Here is a 16,706-nt window from a genome sequence, read left to right as displayed (position 1 = left end):
TTATTAATTTCTCCTCATTTTTTTTAATGTCCAGTAATTTTAGATTTTATCCTGGATATTTTGAATATTACATTATGATATTCTGGATTCTGTTTAAACCATCTGGATTTGTGTTCTTGTAATTTTTTATTTTAGCAGGTGGTCAAGATCAGACCCTTCTCCTTACCCACTTTCTGTGGGCTGTGCTTTCAACGTCAGTTTAGTTTTCAAAGCCTTTGCAGTGCTACTCTAGTTCATCTCACATGTGTCTCTTCCGACAGTCAATCTGAAAGTTAAGTGTGCTGACTCTGTTACTGAACTAAAGGGGATTGCTTGCCTGTGCAAATCAAAGCCCAAGCAAGTGTGAATAGGAGTTTGCAGCCAAGAAAGTAAAGTTTTATTTTTAAGGATATGGTGCCATACCCAGAGTCACAGGTGAGCTCATGCTCAAAGACCTCTTTTGATGGCTTCCACGGGATGGTTACATAGAGGAAAAGCATTAATCATGGTGACTACGGGAGTTAGGGTCATGGTCAGAGCATGGTCTCTACTGTTTGGTCGGTGCTAGGGTAGGGGGTAGCTGATCAGTGCATCTAGTCTTGATGTCAGCCATGGGCAGCTGCATCTGGTTTTGCAGGAATGTGATCATTCCACTTTTCTGGGTCTGGAGCTGAGACACAAGTGAGGCCTAGCTGTTACCTATAGTTTGATTGAAACTTTCTCTGTGGTCAATAGCCCAAGGCTTTGTTCCTAAGATTGTTTAATGCTGACCAGGGTCTCATCCTGAGGGCTTAATGAGGAAGGGAGTGGTCCTGCAGGAGAAGGAGGCAGCTAAGTCAGTATCCTGGATGAGGCCACTTTGAGTTAAAAGGAAAGAAAGGAGAAAAGATCCTATTAAAGAAATTAAGTTTCTGCACGGTTACAATAAAATATCCTTTTCTCTAGCTCCTGCCTCTACACGATCTATTCCTCAGTCTTTGATTCCTAAGGCTCCTCTTTCTGCTCTTTTGTACAGAGAGCTGGGGCTTTAGTGCTCAGTCCTGCAAGGCCTCTCTGTACAGTGGCCCTGGGGAGAGAGAGGGACTCTGCATCCTTGCTAGCACTCACCTGGTATAGAGCAAAGCAAGTCAGCAGGGATCCGCTCCCAGGGACTGGGTGGCTGCTGGTGGGAGGCAAGTGGCACTGAATCTCCCCAGGCTCTCTTGGTGCAGGGTGTGTGGAGACAACATACTTGCTCCAGTTCTGTAGGGAGAAAGAGGGCGCTGCTTCTTTGCTGCTGTTCATCAGGAGTAGGGAGGATAAAAGTAAAAAGATTATGTGTCCCAGCGTCTCTGCTTCTTTTTCCTGGACCCCTGACTAGACACAGTATGCATTTCTTGGGCTTTTTTTTGTCTGTATTCATTGGCACATTTGGGGTTACTCTAGCACCCGGGCCAGAATATATTGGAGGCAAACTCCACCAACAAACAAACCACAAAAAACACAAAAATGTAAAACCCTCCAAGCCAACCAAGCAACCAGTAAACCACTGAACAAAACAGGAGACTCACTATCAGGCTGTCTCTCATGTTTGGATAGAATTTTCTGATCTGTAACTTACCCCAGAGTTTTTTCATTACAATTAGTGGAAGTGATAAGGTGGAACGTCTTTATTCTGTCTTCTCTAGAACCAAACCAAGGGTAGTTTAGACAGAGTGGGGCAAACTGCAGTTTAAATAAAAGCAAATATCTAAAGTAATGTGATTAAAATGAAGTGGGGTCAGAGTGTGCAGAATCCAAGCTTAGTTCCCTTCCTTTGATTAAAAGATGTTCACCTTATTTAAAGGACGTACTTATCTTCAGCCTAAATTTAATAGCTTAACACTTCCTGTCAAGTAACTTTTTAAAAAAGTGACAATGAGAAGTTACAGTGAAAGCTCCATATAATGGATTAATTCTGGCAAGGGGGTGTCCATTAAAGCCAAAATCCATTATATAATAGAGTAGATTTTCTGAATGTATATGTTAAAAATATTGATAGATGTTAGTTTACCTGTTTTTACTTATGTAGACACATTTGTGTAATTAAAATTAAGTGTGTATGAATAGTTTAATTCCACAGGAAAGTTTCCTATATGTATTATAGTAATTTTAAATGTATACTGACTAGGACTAGTATATGTGTGCTTTCACCAGCCACTCTGAGTAAACAAATGCACACATCTGGGGTGTGGCATGGGAGCATCAATGGGCAGTGTTAAAACTGCTGCAAAAAGTCACACCATGTGACAACAGAACCAATTACCGCTCACAGTGTGCTGTGACCACGTGCTGATCATTCGCTGAACATTGTTTACGGGTGGTGACTCTTGGGTTTAAATTTGTAGACTATGGTTGTAGATATGTAATATTTATGTTGGAGAAATTACTACAGTGTGTTTTTTTTTCAACATACAGCCTAGGTACTAAAATTTGTTAAAAATAACAGTGAATTAATAACAAAAAAAAATAACCTGTTAACTTGATTATTAGCAAATTTTGGTTAACAGTGTTTTAAAATTAACAGGGTCTTAATTTTCACATATGACATATGGAGCAGAAATATTGTCCATTAAATCCGAAGACCATTAAATAGAGGTCCACAGAATCGAGGATTTACTGTATTTGAGTAAAAGGAAAGTATTTCAGAAAATGGCTTGGAATATGTGACCTTTATGTGCAAACACAATATTATCTTGTTTTTAACTGACTCTGGATTTTGTGATAACCTGAAATTGAAATTTACGCTTCAGGTGTTTTAGTGTGCTGGCAAAAGATGGTTCTGGTTCTATGAACTTTTAATTTCTTGCTTGTAGGAGATTACTTCCAGTATTTACTTGCATTTATGGCTGACTCAGCTAATCAAAATATGAGATTACATATGCATAAATCTTAATATCAATAAAAATTCTTCCTTCTATTCTTAGAATGAAGAGAAGTATCAACCTATTTAAATATATATTATACTTTAATATGTCTCTGCTGACATATTTATCACAATATGTAACAGCAGAGTGAGCCAGGCAAAAGATAGCCAGTTAAAATTGAAAAACTGTGCTGGAATCAATGGCATTTAACAGGAATGTTGTCACCGCGTCTGAGAGTACTTACGGCACCTAACAGGACACCTCTCGGCCTTCAAGCCTTTATATGAATTAAATGGTTAACCTTTTCTTTTTTTTCTTCTTTTTTTTTTTCTTCAGTTTAAGTTTTTAATGAAAGTTGTATATAATATTACTTTATTCCTGCATCTTCTCATCTTCTCAATTGTTCCTTCCTTGTATTTTCCCTTTTCCTTTCCTACTTGGCGAGATTTGGCTTTACGTTCAAGGATCTTTTTGCGGTCTTTGTCCAGCTTTAGTCTAGTGATAACCACCTTGCTGGGGTGAATGCCCACGTGAACCGTTGTCCCATTAGCGTTCTCCCGTTGCACTCGTTCAATGTAGATGACGTATTTCTTCCTGTAAACCTGGACTACTTTGCCAATTTGCTGCCCTTTGTAATGTCCTCGAACAACCTGAACCTCGTCATCCTTTCAGATGGGCATGGACCGAACATTGTACTTCTGTCTCAGCTCTTTGGAAAGAGGAGACGACATGATCTTCCTTCGAATGTGGGAAGGTGCATTGAAATGCCTTTCACGGTTCTTGCTCCGGTCAGAAGTCACGAAGGGGTTGAACTTCATTTTGACCGCTGGCGCTCCTACGATGGCCACAAGAGGGAAGAGCAAATGGTTAACATTTTCATTCATATTTATGTCTAATAAGAAATTTAGTATCTCGGTTCCTATCAGGTTTGTCTTTTCTATGTTGGGATCAGTTGGAGAGAGTTGTGAACTATCGTGCCTTATTGGACTTTTCTCAGTTCCTAGCACAAATGCTTAATACAGTGACAGTTAAGATGCATGTGAAATGTTTACAACATGGATGCCATAGACAGCTTTTATGAAAGTGCCCAAACCTTACTGGATATTTCAATGCTTTTCCAGGATTCTCAGTAGTAAATGCTAGATTTCATTTTGCCTTTGTAAAATAAGACTTGAGGGTTTTAATCTCTTGGAAGTCTCATTTGTAGAAATTAAAAGTGGACCAAATGTTGTTTTTTATATGGTGAAAATATCTGTGCTTTTCCATCTTCTCAAAATAAAAATCAGACTTAACCTAACAGAAATTCTATTAAAATTATTATATCCTGCCAGAATCGGTTTGGTTCAGTGGATAGAGCGTCGGCCTGCGGACTCAAGGGTCTCGGGTTCGATTCCGGTCAAGGGCATGTACCTTGGTTGCAGGCACATCCCCAGTGGGGAGGGGGGGGGGCGTGCAGGAGGCAGCTGATCGGTGTTTCTCTCTCATCGATGTTTCTAACTTTCTATCCCTCTCCTTTCCTCTCTGTAGAAAATCAATAAAACATATTTTTTAAAAAATTGTTATATCCAAAACATTTCAGGAAACCCGATGTTATTTTCTGTCCTCACCATAAGGAAGTAGAGTCCTAAGAGAGCTTTTATACATTTAAGAGCACATTATCCTTGAAGATCCCAACACATGTGAGGCCTTCTGTAGCTGTTAAGTAATAATCATATCTATTCGAACAGTTGATTAATCTTTAAAAGCCTAGCATCTGGCTGGGCATTTGGGCCACTTTGGTGGAAGTTCAAGGTGTTCTTAAGGAAATTGGATCTGAAATCTGCTAGTTCAGTTCTTCTGAGCCAAAATTACTAGGCGTCAATGTGGTCCTTTGTGCTTGGTTCTCTTTCACAGTTGTGGGCAGGCTTTTCATGCAAAATATGGCGATTTTCTAGATGACTCCAATGTCAGAGGAAATGATGAAGCATTCATCTTCTTCAACTTCTCACATCTTACGGGGTGCTTGATTTAAATTATGTTTTCTTAAATGGAAATACTCAACAAAGTATTGAGAAGCTGATGTAAGGTAGCTGACTAAAGGTGCAACCTTTTAATTCATTAAAAGTCACACAAAAGTGGCAATGAATAACAGTGAATAACAATGAATAACAGTGAATAACAGTGAATAACAATGAACAACAGACATTTACCAGGCCTATTACCATCACCTATTTATATACTTACTTTTGGTGAGACAATTACCACTTAAGTTATATCTTTAGGGGGGATTTGCCTATTAACCACAGATATGTCATAGAATTTACTTTATTCATTTATTTATTTCACAGTCACTTTCTTTTTTAAAAATTTATCTTTATTGTTGAAAGTATTACAGATGCACCCTCTTTCCCCCCATCAATTCCCTCTACCCCACACCTGCCCCTCCCAGGCCTTCACCACACCATTGTCTGTGTCCATGGGTTATGCATATATGCATGTAAGTTTCCCAGTTACTCTCCCCACCGACCCCCTATCCTTGCCTTCCCTCTGAGATTCCTCAGTCTGTTCCATGCTTCTATGTCTCTGGATCTATTTTGTTCATCAGTTTATTTTGTTCACTCAATTCCACATATGAGTGAAATCTTGTGACACTTGTCTTTCTCTGACTGGCTTATTTCACTTAGCATTATACTCTCCAGGTCCCTCCATGCTGTCTCAAAGGGTAAGAGGTTGTTCTTTTTCACAGCTGTGTCATAGAATTTATACAAAGGGATGTACAAACGTGGCTTTTGATTGTTTTTCCTCATGGGACGTTTGGCTCGCTTATGTCCCTCAAATGTTGGCAAGGCATATTTTGATGTTTTCTTTTATAATGACTCAGTTGTTGAAATCATTATTTGGCATGTCAGTATTGTTGGTGGGGCCAACATAGGAAGTTGGTTGCCTCCTTTCCTTTATGGTATCTTTTTAACACTGATAAATCAATATAATATTTTATCCACTATAATTATGAACCTCATTTACAGATGACATGCAATTATGGAAAGGGATTTGTCTCTCACAGATTTTTAAGAATTTATACACAGTTGGAAAAAATGGGAAACTTTGAAATTATAGAGAACTGTGTTATGTATTGCTTCTGATTTTAAATACTCCCTGACCTTATAGAAACCCAGTCAACATTTTCCCATCTACTTCTAAAAACACTAAGATTGAGGAAGGCAACGTGGTGAGCTTAAAATAACAATGTGAAAGAATGACAATTTAGAAGTTTTGTCGTTTAATTTAGTTTAAATCACATCATATTGGTTAGGTGACAAAATATCTGAATGATTGATTTTTTTTTTTAACAGTGATTTGAACTGATATCTTGGCATTCCAAAAACTAAGGTACAGAGGCTCATGGCACCAGTGAACACTGTCATAAATGTGTTTTTGACAATTTTAACTCTGGTTTGTCAAGTAAAATTGTTCATAAAAATAGGAATAGTAACTCAGAATTACAGAATTGACCCCATCCCATCCATATCCCACCTGCCACAGACAAAGTATTCTCTTCCGTGAACTGGTGACAGACTGTACTGACTACCCAAACAAATCTCTGGCAGTTAAATTTACTCTTCACTCTCAACACACAAACCAAAGAGTAAATAAGACCTTAACAAATGGGAAAGCTGCTGGAAGCATCGGAGAGTTCATATTGAAGCAGTGGGAGAACATGGCATCGCATGGTCGAGTATGCGCTTTGCAGAAGCTTTTTAGTCAGGCCCAGCTAATGGAAAGAGGGCATGGATGTATTTACCTTAGCAATGAAGTTAATAAAACGTGTAGTATAGAAACTATTTATTTAACAAGTTCTACCCTCCACACTATAGAAGTCAAAACCTGTGTGGATGAGAACCCTTGCAACTCAAAATTTCAAAGTGGATGCTAACGATAGGATAGAGGAGAAAGGTTGATTTGTATGTTTAATTAGGGCCGTGAGAGGTAGCATACCAGGTTTATACCAAACATTCTAGCAGTTCATTGAGTTTTCCAGGAGCTTGGAGGAGAGAACGTTCATTTTCTATTTGGCTTACTCAAAAGAGAAAAAGTTTCTTCATGGAAAGTTTGGGAGTTGAAAGTGAAATGACCCAGACTCTGTTGATGTCTTTCCTCCCTTTCTGGTTGTGCCTTTTTAGTCAAGTTTATCTGCTGTGTGTGTGTGTGTGTGTGTGTGTGTGTGTGTGTGTGTGTGTAACCATTAGCTGTTGCAGTTCCTTAAGGCTTTCACTTTTTTTCTCTCACAGCTTTCTCTCAAAGTTGTCCATGTCCACAGCCTTCATTAGCAGCCTTCATTAATGCTATTCAAATACGCATCTCCAGGTTGTGCCTTTCCTCAGCTCCAACTGCTTTGGCTTGGCTATCTCAACACTCCTTCAGTAAGTCTCCAAGACTTATTACACGGTCTTTCCTCTCAGGCCTAGTCCTCAGTAGCATTTTCTTGTTTAGAAAATGACATCACTATCCAACGGGCTGCTCAACCAAATGCACAGAATCATGCTTAACCCTTCCTCTTCTTCGTGCTCCATGTCCAATTTAGAACCTGTATCCATTTTACTTCTAAATAAACTAGAATCTTCAGTCCCAACTGCCATATCCTTGGTCTATTCTAGGTAGTTTCACTGCAAACTGTGATACTCACTCTTAACAATCTTCTACTTATTCTCCACATGAAACAAGTTTGTGTTTTTCAAAATCCACTCTGAGGTGAAAGAAGCCAATCTGAAAAGGCTACCTACTGTTTTATTCCAACTACAGGACATTCTGGAAAAGGACCTTGGAGACAGTAAAAAGATCATGGGTTGCTAAGGGTTAGCAGGAAGGCAGAGCACAGGTTTTTTTAGGGCAGTGAAGCCATTCTGAAAAATATCGTGCCGAAGCCGGTTTGGCTCAGTGGATAGAGCGTCGGCCTGCAGACTGAAAGGTCCCAGGTTCGATTCCGGTCAAGGGCATGTACCTTGGTTGCGGGCACATCCCCAGTGGGGGTTGTGAAGGAGGCAGCTGATCGATGTTTCTCTCTCTCATCGATGTTTCTAACTCTCTATCTCTCTCCCTTCCTCTCTGTAAAAAATCAATAAAATATATTTTAAAAAAAAAAGAAAAAAAAAAGAAAAATATCGTAATGGTGGATACATGTCATAAAACACATGGAATGTACACCACCAAGAGTGAACTCTAAAGTGAACTATGAACTAGGGCAGTGATGGCGAACTTATGACACGCATGTCAGAGGTAACACGCGAACTCATTTTTTTTGGTTGATTTTTCTTTGTTAAATGGCATTTAAATATATAAAATAAGTATCAAACATATGTCTTTGTTTTACTGTGGTTGCAAATATCAAAAAATTTCTATATGTGACACGGCACCAGAGTTAAGTTAAGGTTTTTCAAAATGCTGACATGCCGAGCTCAAAAGGTTCGCCATCACTGGACTAGGGTGATCATGATGTGTCAATGTTGGTTCATCACTTGTGACAAATATATCACTGTGGTGAGGGGTTTTGATGGTGGGGAAGGCTGTTCATATACAGGAGCGGGAGGTACTAGTATATGGGAACTTTCTGTACTTCTGCTGTTTTCTATGAACCTAAAACTACTCTAAAATATAAAGTTAATTTTAAGAATATATCTGACCTTGCATCTCTTCCTCAACTCCTGAAAGTGCTTTATTACCTCCCAGTGCTGCCAGAACTACAGTTGGAAGTCTTTGCACAGCCTCTCTTCACCTCTGCAGCTTCATCTTCTCAGCCTTGCGCCTGCTTTCCAGCCACACTGGTTTCTTTCAGGTGTGACTGTACATGCACAATCCTTCCAAGGGCTCCCTCCTCTTTGCCTAATCAATGTCTACTAATCCTTTAAACTTGAGTTTATTGTCATTTCCTAAGGGAAGGTTTCTCTGACATCCATATCCTTCGGCCAACTTGATTACTTTTGCTTTATTTCACATATAAAAACAGATTAATGCCCCAAAGCCCTTACACTTTTATATTTAGACATTTATGATAATCAAATATTTATGCTTGATTGTTAATATTGCTGCCCCCTACTAGGCCATAGGCACCATGAGACCGCACTCTGCTTATTTTTGCTCACCACTGAATCTAGTGCAGTGGCTGGAACACAGGAAGTATTTAGTCAATCTTTGTTGAATGAATGACTGGAAGAAAGAATGAGAACTTCTAAATGAACTCTTGGTATCTTGTTCACTGTTTTGTCTAGTCACTAGAGATTTGCAGTCACTGAAATATGTATTACTTTTTCAGAAAATAACTTTTTGGATATTCAGTTTTTAAAATCCCATCACAGCAGAAATGGCTTTTTATACCCTAAGCTTCTGTGTTTCTTGTGGTGACTCAGCTGGTTCCTGTGATTCCAGATAGGTAGCTGCTTTGTTCTTTAAGACACTGAGTCTTAAAGCTGAGAGCTTCGGGTGAGCATATGAAAACGGCTCCTGGACAATGTGATTCCTTGATGTCAGGGCTTCACTCCCATGTCCAGTCTCTTGTTTTGGAAAGTCTTCTCTGGTTGGGTGGTCACTCAAGAAAAGAAATGCTTTAGTCTTTGCTTAGTAACAGATGCAAAAATATAAGCACTACGTCTTTAGTCCTGGGGCTGCCATGGACTCCTGGTAGGTGAGCCTTTGGTTGCCACCACTAAAGCCAAATCACCACGAGCCTCTCTGTTTTCAGAGACCTGTTGCAATTGGTTAACCTGTGGTATCCCCGGCATATTTTCCCTGACTTCACTAATGAACGATTGAGATGAAGAAACAAATCCCTTACTTTCCAGGTGAACTAAGCAATTTGTCTTAATTACTGTCAGCCTTTAGTGAGTGACTACCATGGGGATCCTAATCATTCACACCAGTAGTAAGATATGAATTGTGAATTAGTAGTAATTTTCACAAAGACAGATACGTGTTTTTGAGTTATCTGACATGTACTTAGTTTCCCAGTTAAAATAATTTATACACACACACGCACGCACACGCACACACACACACGCACACACACGCACACGCACACACGTGAGCGCACACACATGCACTAAATGAATGCTTTTTCTTATTACAGTCAGTCCTTTCCCATGGCACCGTGGCTGACTGTGCTGTTGTTGGCAAGGAAGACCCTTTGAAAGGGCATGTCCCCTTAGCCCTCTGCGTATTGAGAAAAGGTGAGAGCTTTGTCCTCCCTGACTGTTTGGGCCCTGAATGATTAACTAAGGTTAATTCACTGCTTCCCATCTGACCTTCTCCCCAGGTATCAATACAACCGAGGAACAAGTGTTGGAAGAAATTGTGAAGCACGTTAGACAGAGCATTGGACCTGTGGCTGCTTTTCGAAATGCAGTTTTTGTCAAACAATTACCCAAAACTAGATCTGGCAAAATTCCCCGGTCAGCTCTGTCTGCCCTTGTCAATGGCAAGCCTTATAAGGTAAATTATCAAGGATGTTTAATGCTGAGTTTTGAAATGGTTTATCCCCATTTCTTTGGCATCAGCAGACTTCTTAAAAATGGTTCTTAAGTATGAATTGCATCCCTAAAATACACATAATAGCTCTTTTTAAAATGTTAAGTGAGAAATTGCATAGTCACTCTGTAGGAATCATGGCTTTGGAGAACCACAGATTAATTAAAATCATATGTTTTGAGAATATAAGAATCAGTGTGTGAAAATATCACTATTAGTAAATATGTTAGTTAAATCCAATCAAACTTGTGGAAATGCAATCTTTATTGAATTACATTTTCCTGCATTGTATTCATTATTGGCTGTTAGTGAGAAAGCAAGTAATTAAGGTTGGCAATACCTGTTTAACTCTTTGCATTGATACATATGCTAATTGTATTGAGTGAAAATTATTTTAGGAAACTTTAGGCTGATCCAAGCATATGAATTTTTAAAATTTTTCTGCATATTGTACATACTGAGATATACATATTTTAATAGTAGAGTAGTGCAAGTGCAAAAAAAATTTGTATTTTTACAGAGGCACATAGAAAAATCTCAAGAGGAATTCTGTAGAAAGTAGCATTGAGGACCATTAGTTTTGCTAACGGGACAGTTTGTTTTGTCATTCTGTAAAGCTGAGGGACATTTTAAAATATTAGGTTCAAAGTTCCCTATTTTTGAACATTTACATATATGAGTATTATAAAATAATGGGGAATCCAACATTGCATGTAATTTATTATGAAATGTATGAAAGGGTTTTAAGGAAGTGCACTCATACCTCCACTTCTCTTTTCAGGTAACACCTACGATCGAAGACCCCAGCATTTTTAGGCACATAGAAGAAGTACTAAAGCAAGCATCATGACTTTTTTGAGTCAGTTTACTAATTGGAGTCAAGGTTTTTGAATTATTTCACAGAAATAACTATTTACATCGAAATTACTTGCAAACTGAAATGTGAATTGTGAGGTGTGGTCTTAAAAAAATGAACTCGAAGACTAGTGATTAGACCCAATTAGCACTGTAACATGTTTACAATGTTACGATTACTTATAACATGACTCATTATAGGTTGTCTAGCACTTTAATTTTAGAAAAATGTATCTAATGAATGATTTTTAAAAATTGTACCTCCCCCAAAAGCATTTTGATTGAAAGTGACATTAATATAGAGCCACTTCCTAAAAATAAGCATCTGCAGCTTTGACCCAAAACCTAAAATTCAAGTTGAAGTAAAAAAAAAAATGATTACAATTTTTCTTATGGAAATTTGGAACGTTTTCTAATGTTATTGAGTTGCCCGCGTGCATGGTAATCATCTAATCGGTGATTTCCTAGGTAGCTGGATCTGTCTTGTCATTTCCTGAGGGAAGGCTGGCTTCCTGGATACAGCTCTGGGGTCAGGTCATTTGTTACTTAGTCAAGGGAACCCTGTGCCTGGCCGAGCATCTGGAGGTCATTGAATCTGTCAGGGAGCGGAGGGTTTTGGAGCCCCTCCTCTTGTTTTGGTGTTTAGTGGACTGTACTTACTGATTCCGGCTTCTTAGGGAAACAAGGAAATGATAGGAAATGGGGCACACTGGCAAAAAAAAAAGCTTTTCAGGAAGAAATGTAGAAGTTTTTACATTATGTAAGAGAAACAAAAAATACCAGATTTTTATGCAAAACCTCTGATTTTTAAATGATGCACTAAAAATATTGTGCTATTCAAACACATCTTTGCATTTAAACTTGTATAAAACCATTGATATATTTTTTAAAACACTGAAAAATGAATCTTTGTTAATAAGCTTATGATAATGTTCCAATTAATCAGGGTAGACAATATGGATAATTAAATATTTGGTTTACATAGAGTTGGACATGTTATCAGTAATCAAAGAATTCATTTAAACACAAAAATATACCATGCCCATTGAGTCTTTGATGGTACTCAAAGTATTCCTTAATCTTTCAGTCCATCAGGAACATTGTTGTGAAGAATAGCTGTCCTAATATGATAGTCTGGGTACATGAAATATATGTCAGAGATATTAGATAAGGAGAATATTTACTTGTCTGTTGTATAAAATTGCTTACAAACTGTATAAAGACATTTTGAAAATGTGTGCTTTTTACCTGGACCATAGGCTATTCAAATAAATGACTTCTTCAAATAAATTCCTATTTGCTTAAATTGGCTTTTTGATCGTTACATCTGGAAAAACTATATTCATCTAGTTGTTTTTGTTAATTATTTTAGTAGCCTCAATTAAACCAACTAGACAGACATTCAGTTTATAATTTGAAACTGTTGGGTTTCTTAAAGTGTAGCTTATATTGGGTATATTTAGTCCATTATCACATCTGTAATCTTAACAAATAATCCATTTGTTATAACTTAGCATTTAATTGTATTACCTTACTTTTTCATGTAAGATTCAGTTAATTTGAGATGGAAAATTCTTTAGCTGAAACTGTATCGTTTGCCAGGTATAATAAACTCAAGGTATATTACACAGGGGCAAGAAGTGTGTAAAGGTTACAACTTTGATCTCTTGCACATTTTCCCTGGTAATCACATTGGAAGGGAAGGTCAGCAAGCAGGCTGGAGCTGTCTTCTAGTTGAGTGAGAAGAAGACAATGCACAAGACTGGGAAAGCAGCTATTTCTTGTGTCTGGTTGAGGAAATATATATCTCCTTTGCAGGGTCAGAGGATGTCACGTTCATACTAATAATTATGGGGCCAGAAAGACACTCACGTCATCAGATTGCTTAAAATTTGGGGGGAAAAAGGAAATTTCTACTTTAATACTTATATCATAAAGCACTTTTACTACATAGTACCTAAAATATTCTGAATTAAATGCACCTTTAAAAATAACAATATAATGTTACTAAAAATGCAGTCATATTTAAATTTGATGAAATAAATTCTGTATGACCTTCTTTCATATTTTTATAATTCTTTTACTGTAAGACATTGGAAAAATTAAAATATAAAGATTTTCTTTTAAAATCTATAGAAGTGTTTTTCAAGTTATTTTGCCCATGAAAATATATTGGGTATATACAATTAAGACCTGTTTTGCATTTAAAAAGCAGTTTGGTTTATATAAAACTGTATTTGTAAAGGCTTAGATTATTAATTATGTGAAAATGTATAATATTGCTAGACGCTCATTAAATGAATTTTAAGTGGATTAAATGGATTTTAGAATCTGAAAGATATTATCCTATAAATTAAAGAGTATTTTATGCTTTTTGAGACACATAGATGGATCTTTTTTATCCCTATATATTTGAGTCTGTTATAAATGATTACTATTTCTTGCTTATGATCTCTAAAGGGGAGAAACTTCTGTGATTAAATCCTGTATGAGTAGATACAAATGTAGTTTATATTGTTATAATATCATAGTTTTTATATTATATTTCATTTCTGTGAATCAACATCCCCATGTTCAGATGAGCTTAAAAAGCTCTTTTCCATTGTTTCTGCCCAGGCAACATTTTCAGAAAATTGTAAAATCACTCTCATAAGCAAGTTTAGTACTCCCCCTTGTGGCTGACTCACTTTTGAGGAGATTCCTTAAAAGAATGATATTCAGTAAATTGTTCAAATTTACGTGACTAGAAAACAAAGCTTAAACAGAGAATTGGAAGTATTCTTTTTATTGACAATGGAGAGGGCTTTTGTTACCATTACTTTATGACTGAATCTGTTTAAACAAAAGTAGACATCAAAACAAATGTAATGTACGTGCAAACATAGCAAATTAAATACAAAAATGAAATTACTAATGACAGGTCTTGCACTTAATAAGATCAAACAGCAGAAAATCAGCAGATAGATAAATGTATTCTTAAATAGGTTTTACTCTGAAATCTCCCATATAAACAAAGAATAAACAACAGTAACACCACCAAATAAAGCCACAGGGAAGAGATTACTCTTCTATACTTTATACACTATATATGTTAATCATTCTGTCTTTCATTTCTTTCCTCTGATAAGACTGACTTCAGGGAAGTCGAAACAAGGCCATCTCGGCTAAAAGCTTATAACATTAGACATGACTCTGGCTACTGCCCTGGTACACTGACAAAGGGGGAGGGTTGCGGGGTTTTGTTTTCTTCCAGTGGAAACGAGCCTGGGACTTTGCAGTGGTTGACATTCACTGAACAGTTCTTGCTGGCGGTTCAAGATATTTGAATGGACATGTGGTTCTCAGTAAAGAAAAAAAAAATTATTGGTCCACAGGTAACAAGAGAAGATAATGTCTTTTTCTTTATAAATTTTTTTAAATAATCTTTTTGACTCTTGTAAACAGTTTGGTTTTGTCTTGTATTGAAAAGGAGATCGAGCCATCACAGTGCTATTTCTAAAGATAGAGGACATCCCTGATTGCCTTGAAAGGTCTATTTTTGGCTCCAGTTCCAGGTTAAATCATTCTTTTTTACATGATCAGAGGCAGGTTTTCAGCTTTAAGTATTGACAGACTTTGAAGGTGAAACATGTGGAGGCATGAAACATGCTTCCAGGAAACATACCAATTTGACTGTTATAATTCAAAAACTGTAAAAATGGTGGAATGGTAAAATACAAACAGTACTTGGTATTGTCAAATGTTTGCACTTGAGACTCCATGAACCATATATTTTATTTTTAAAAAAATCATATTTATATCCATTTACATAAGACTTACACATTTAAAAAGAAATACATACACAGTAATACATAAATGCCTAGTATATTACAATAAAACATGAAAAAACAGGTGGCTCCATTTCATAAAAGCATCTGTTGTACAGAAGTTATGATGTGGATGATGTTTATTATTCAAATGACTTAAGCATTTTCTTACAACTGTAGTGAACTAATCAAACATGATATCTGACTCCCCCCAAAATCACATTTTCAGTTTAATAAACCATTACTTGTGGTTATTTCCTTAGAATTCAGTTTTCACAAAGGTGTTCACTGCTCGTCTTCTTGGATGGTAGTGCACTTTAGGTAGGGTAGACCGAAAAGACGACATCTAGAATATTCAATGGACAGTGTTAGTTTACTGAAAGGTCCAAGACTGAAAAGTCTCCCTACCCCATTACACAGGCTGCAGCCATGCAGCCTGCCTCCTCCTGTCCTAAGAGATAATGAACAGGATATCATCCAGGATGTAACCAACAGCTGTATGTAATGAACATTTGCTCTTCTCCAATTCTGTGCAGGCAAGCTTAACAAATAATATTTGCTCACTTTTGTGGAAAGTATGATGGGAATATTAAAAAAAAAAAGGTGTTCAAAGAAAATGTCAGCAGTCCCTTTGAAATATTTACAGCTTGCTTAATAATGAATTGGGCATAGTTGGCCTATTCCTTGGAATAGATTTGTATTCTAGCTCATTTACCAGTATTTTAGAGCTCTTTTGGAGATACGTTGGTTTAATTATGACAGTAATATAATGATAATAAATAACATTCTAAAGGATCTGCGTCAGAGATGTAGCATCATTGACTTTTTCCTATCATAATATTTTTAGGAAAACCCACAATTACTATTCCTAACACAAAATAAATAATAAATAATGTTCTAAATTATTTTAATGACAAAGTTACTAATGTTATGTCAAAATAAAAATTAGTTGTCCAAGATTAACCTATGGTAAATAAGTTTTTTCCTATTGAATGGTTAAAAACTAGAAAATATGAACTTGAATGCCATGCACAAAATACAGATCGCAAATAGTTAAGAGTTATTCTACCCATCAGTCAAGAGCTAAAAAGCAAGCACTACTCAACATATTAAGTAGACATTTGTAACTTAGTGAAGTATTCATTTCTGGGAAAACTATGTTATATATAGAAGCTATTCCAAACAGTATTTTAAAAAGCTGCTCATTTAGCCAAATTAGTCAAATTATTATATACTTTAGAACATGCCCAATTAGATGACAAATTGCATACTGCAATTAAAATTTTAATGTTATGGTTTTATATTCTGAAATTAAATCTCTTATCTGAAGGCTTTTTATTTTATCATCAGCAGCTTCAAATAGTGACCTAAATAAGGCAACATATCAGCTCCTAAATTAAGCCCCAAAGACCAACAATAAGTTGTGTGGAGCTTTTCGTTCAAGGCAATGAATAAACAGCACAAGATGAGCTGTTCCTCTGCCTATAACTGCTTCCTCTCCCTTCTCTGTGCATATATTTTCTTCTAAATATTGCTCTGCAAGTATTTTTCTAAAATATTAATTCATTGTGAATGGTAAAGTATTTTGGTAATGTACAGTTTTGGGTTAAAAAATGTTTTATGAGCACTTAAACAACTGCTCGCTATGACATGCACTGACCACCAGGGAGCAGACAGTAGGCAGGTC

The 16,706-nt window shown here is 36.8% G+C and overlaps 2 protein-coding genes and 1 pseudogene across 6 annotated transcripts in view; 1 reads left to right on the top strand and 2 right to left on the bottom strand.

Annotated features, from left to right (window-relative positions):
* Nucleotides 1-12,519, top strand: part of ACSS3 (acyl-CoA synthetase short chain family member 3) — a 152,400-nt gene extending 139,881 nt beyond the window's left edge. The window contains exons 14-16 of the mRNA XM_036299086.1: nt 9,961-10,060; nt 10,147-10,322; nt 11,140-12,519. Coding sequence (XP_036154979.1) covers nt 9,961-10,060; nt 10,147-10,322; nt 11,140-11,208 — 345 coding nt within the window. The 3' untranslated portion in view covers nt 11,209-12,519. The remainder of the gene's footprint in view (nt 1-9,960; nt 10,061-10,146; nt 10,323-11,139) is intronic.
* Nucleotides 2,570-3,719, bottom strand: LOC118649687 (annotated as a pseudogene).
* A 2,422-nt stretch (nt 12,520-14,941) lies between the features above and the next one.
* The window catches only part of PPFIA2 (PTPRF interacting protein alpha 2), a 176,050-nt gene continuing 174,285 nt past the window's right edge, over nt 14,942-16,706 (bottom strand). For all 5 annotated transcript variants that reach the window (XM_036300686.1, XM_036300690.1, XM_036300688.1 and 2 more), the window contains one exon: nt 14,942-15,365. Coding sequence is in view for 1 of the 5 variants with exons in the window: in XM_036300690.1 (XP_036156583.1) it covers nt 15,337-15,365 (29 nt within the window). In the remaining 4 variants the exon portion in view is untranslated. The remainder of the gene's footprint in view (nt 15,366-16,706) is intronic.

The sequence above is a fragment of the Myotis myotis genome, unplaced genomic scaffold (assembly GCF_014108235.1).
Source record: "Myotis myotis isolate mMyoMyo1 unplaced genomic scaffold, mMyoMyo1.p scaffold_m19_p_3, whole genome shotgun sequence".
Lineage (NCBI taxonomy): Eukaryota > Metazoa > Chordata > Mammalia > Chiroptera > Vespertilionidae > Myotis > Myotis myotis.
The sequence above is the reverse complement of the archived record's forward strand: the minus strand, read 5'-3'. Positions and strand labels throughout refer to the sequence as shown.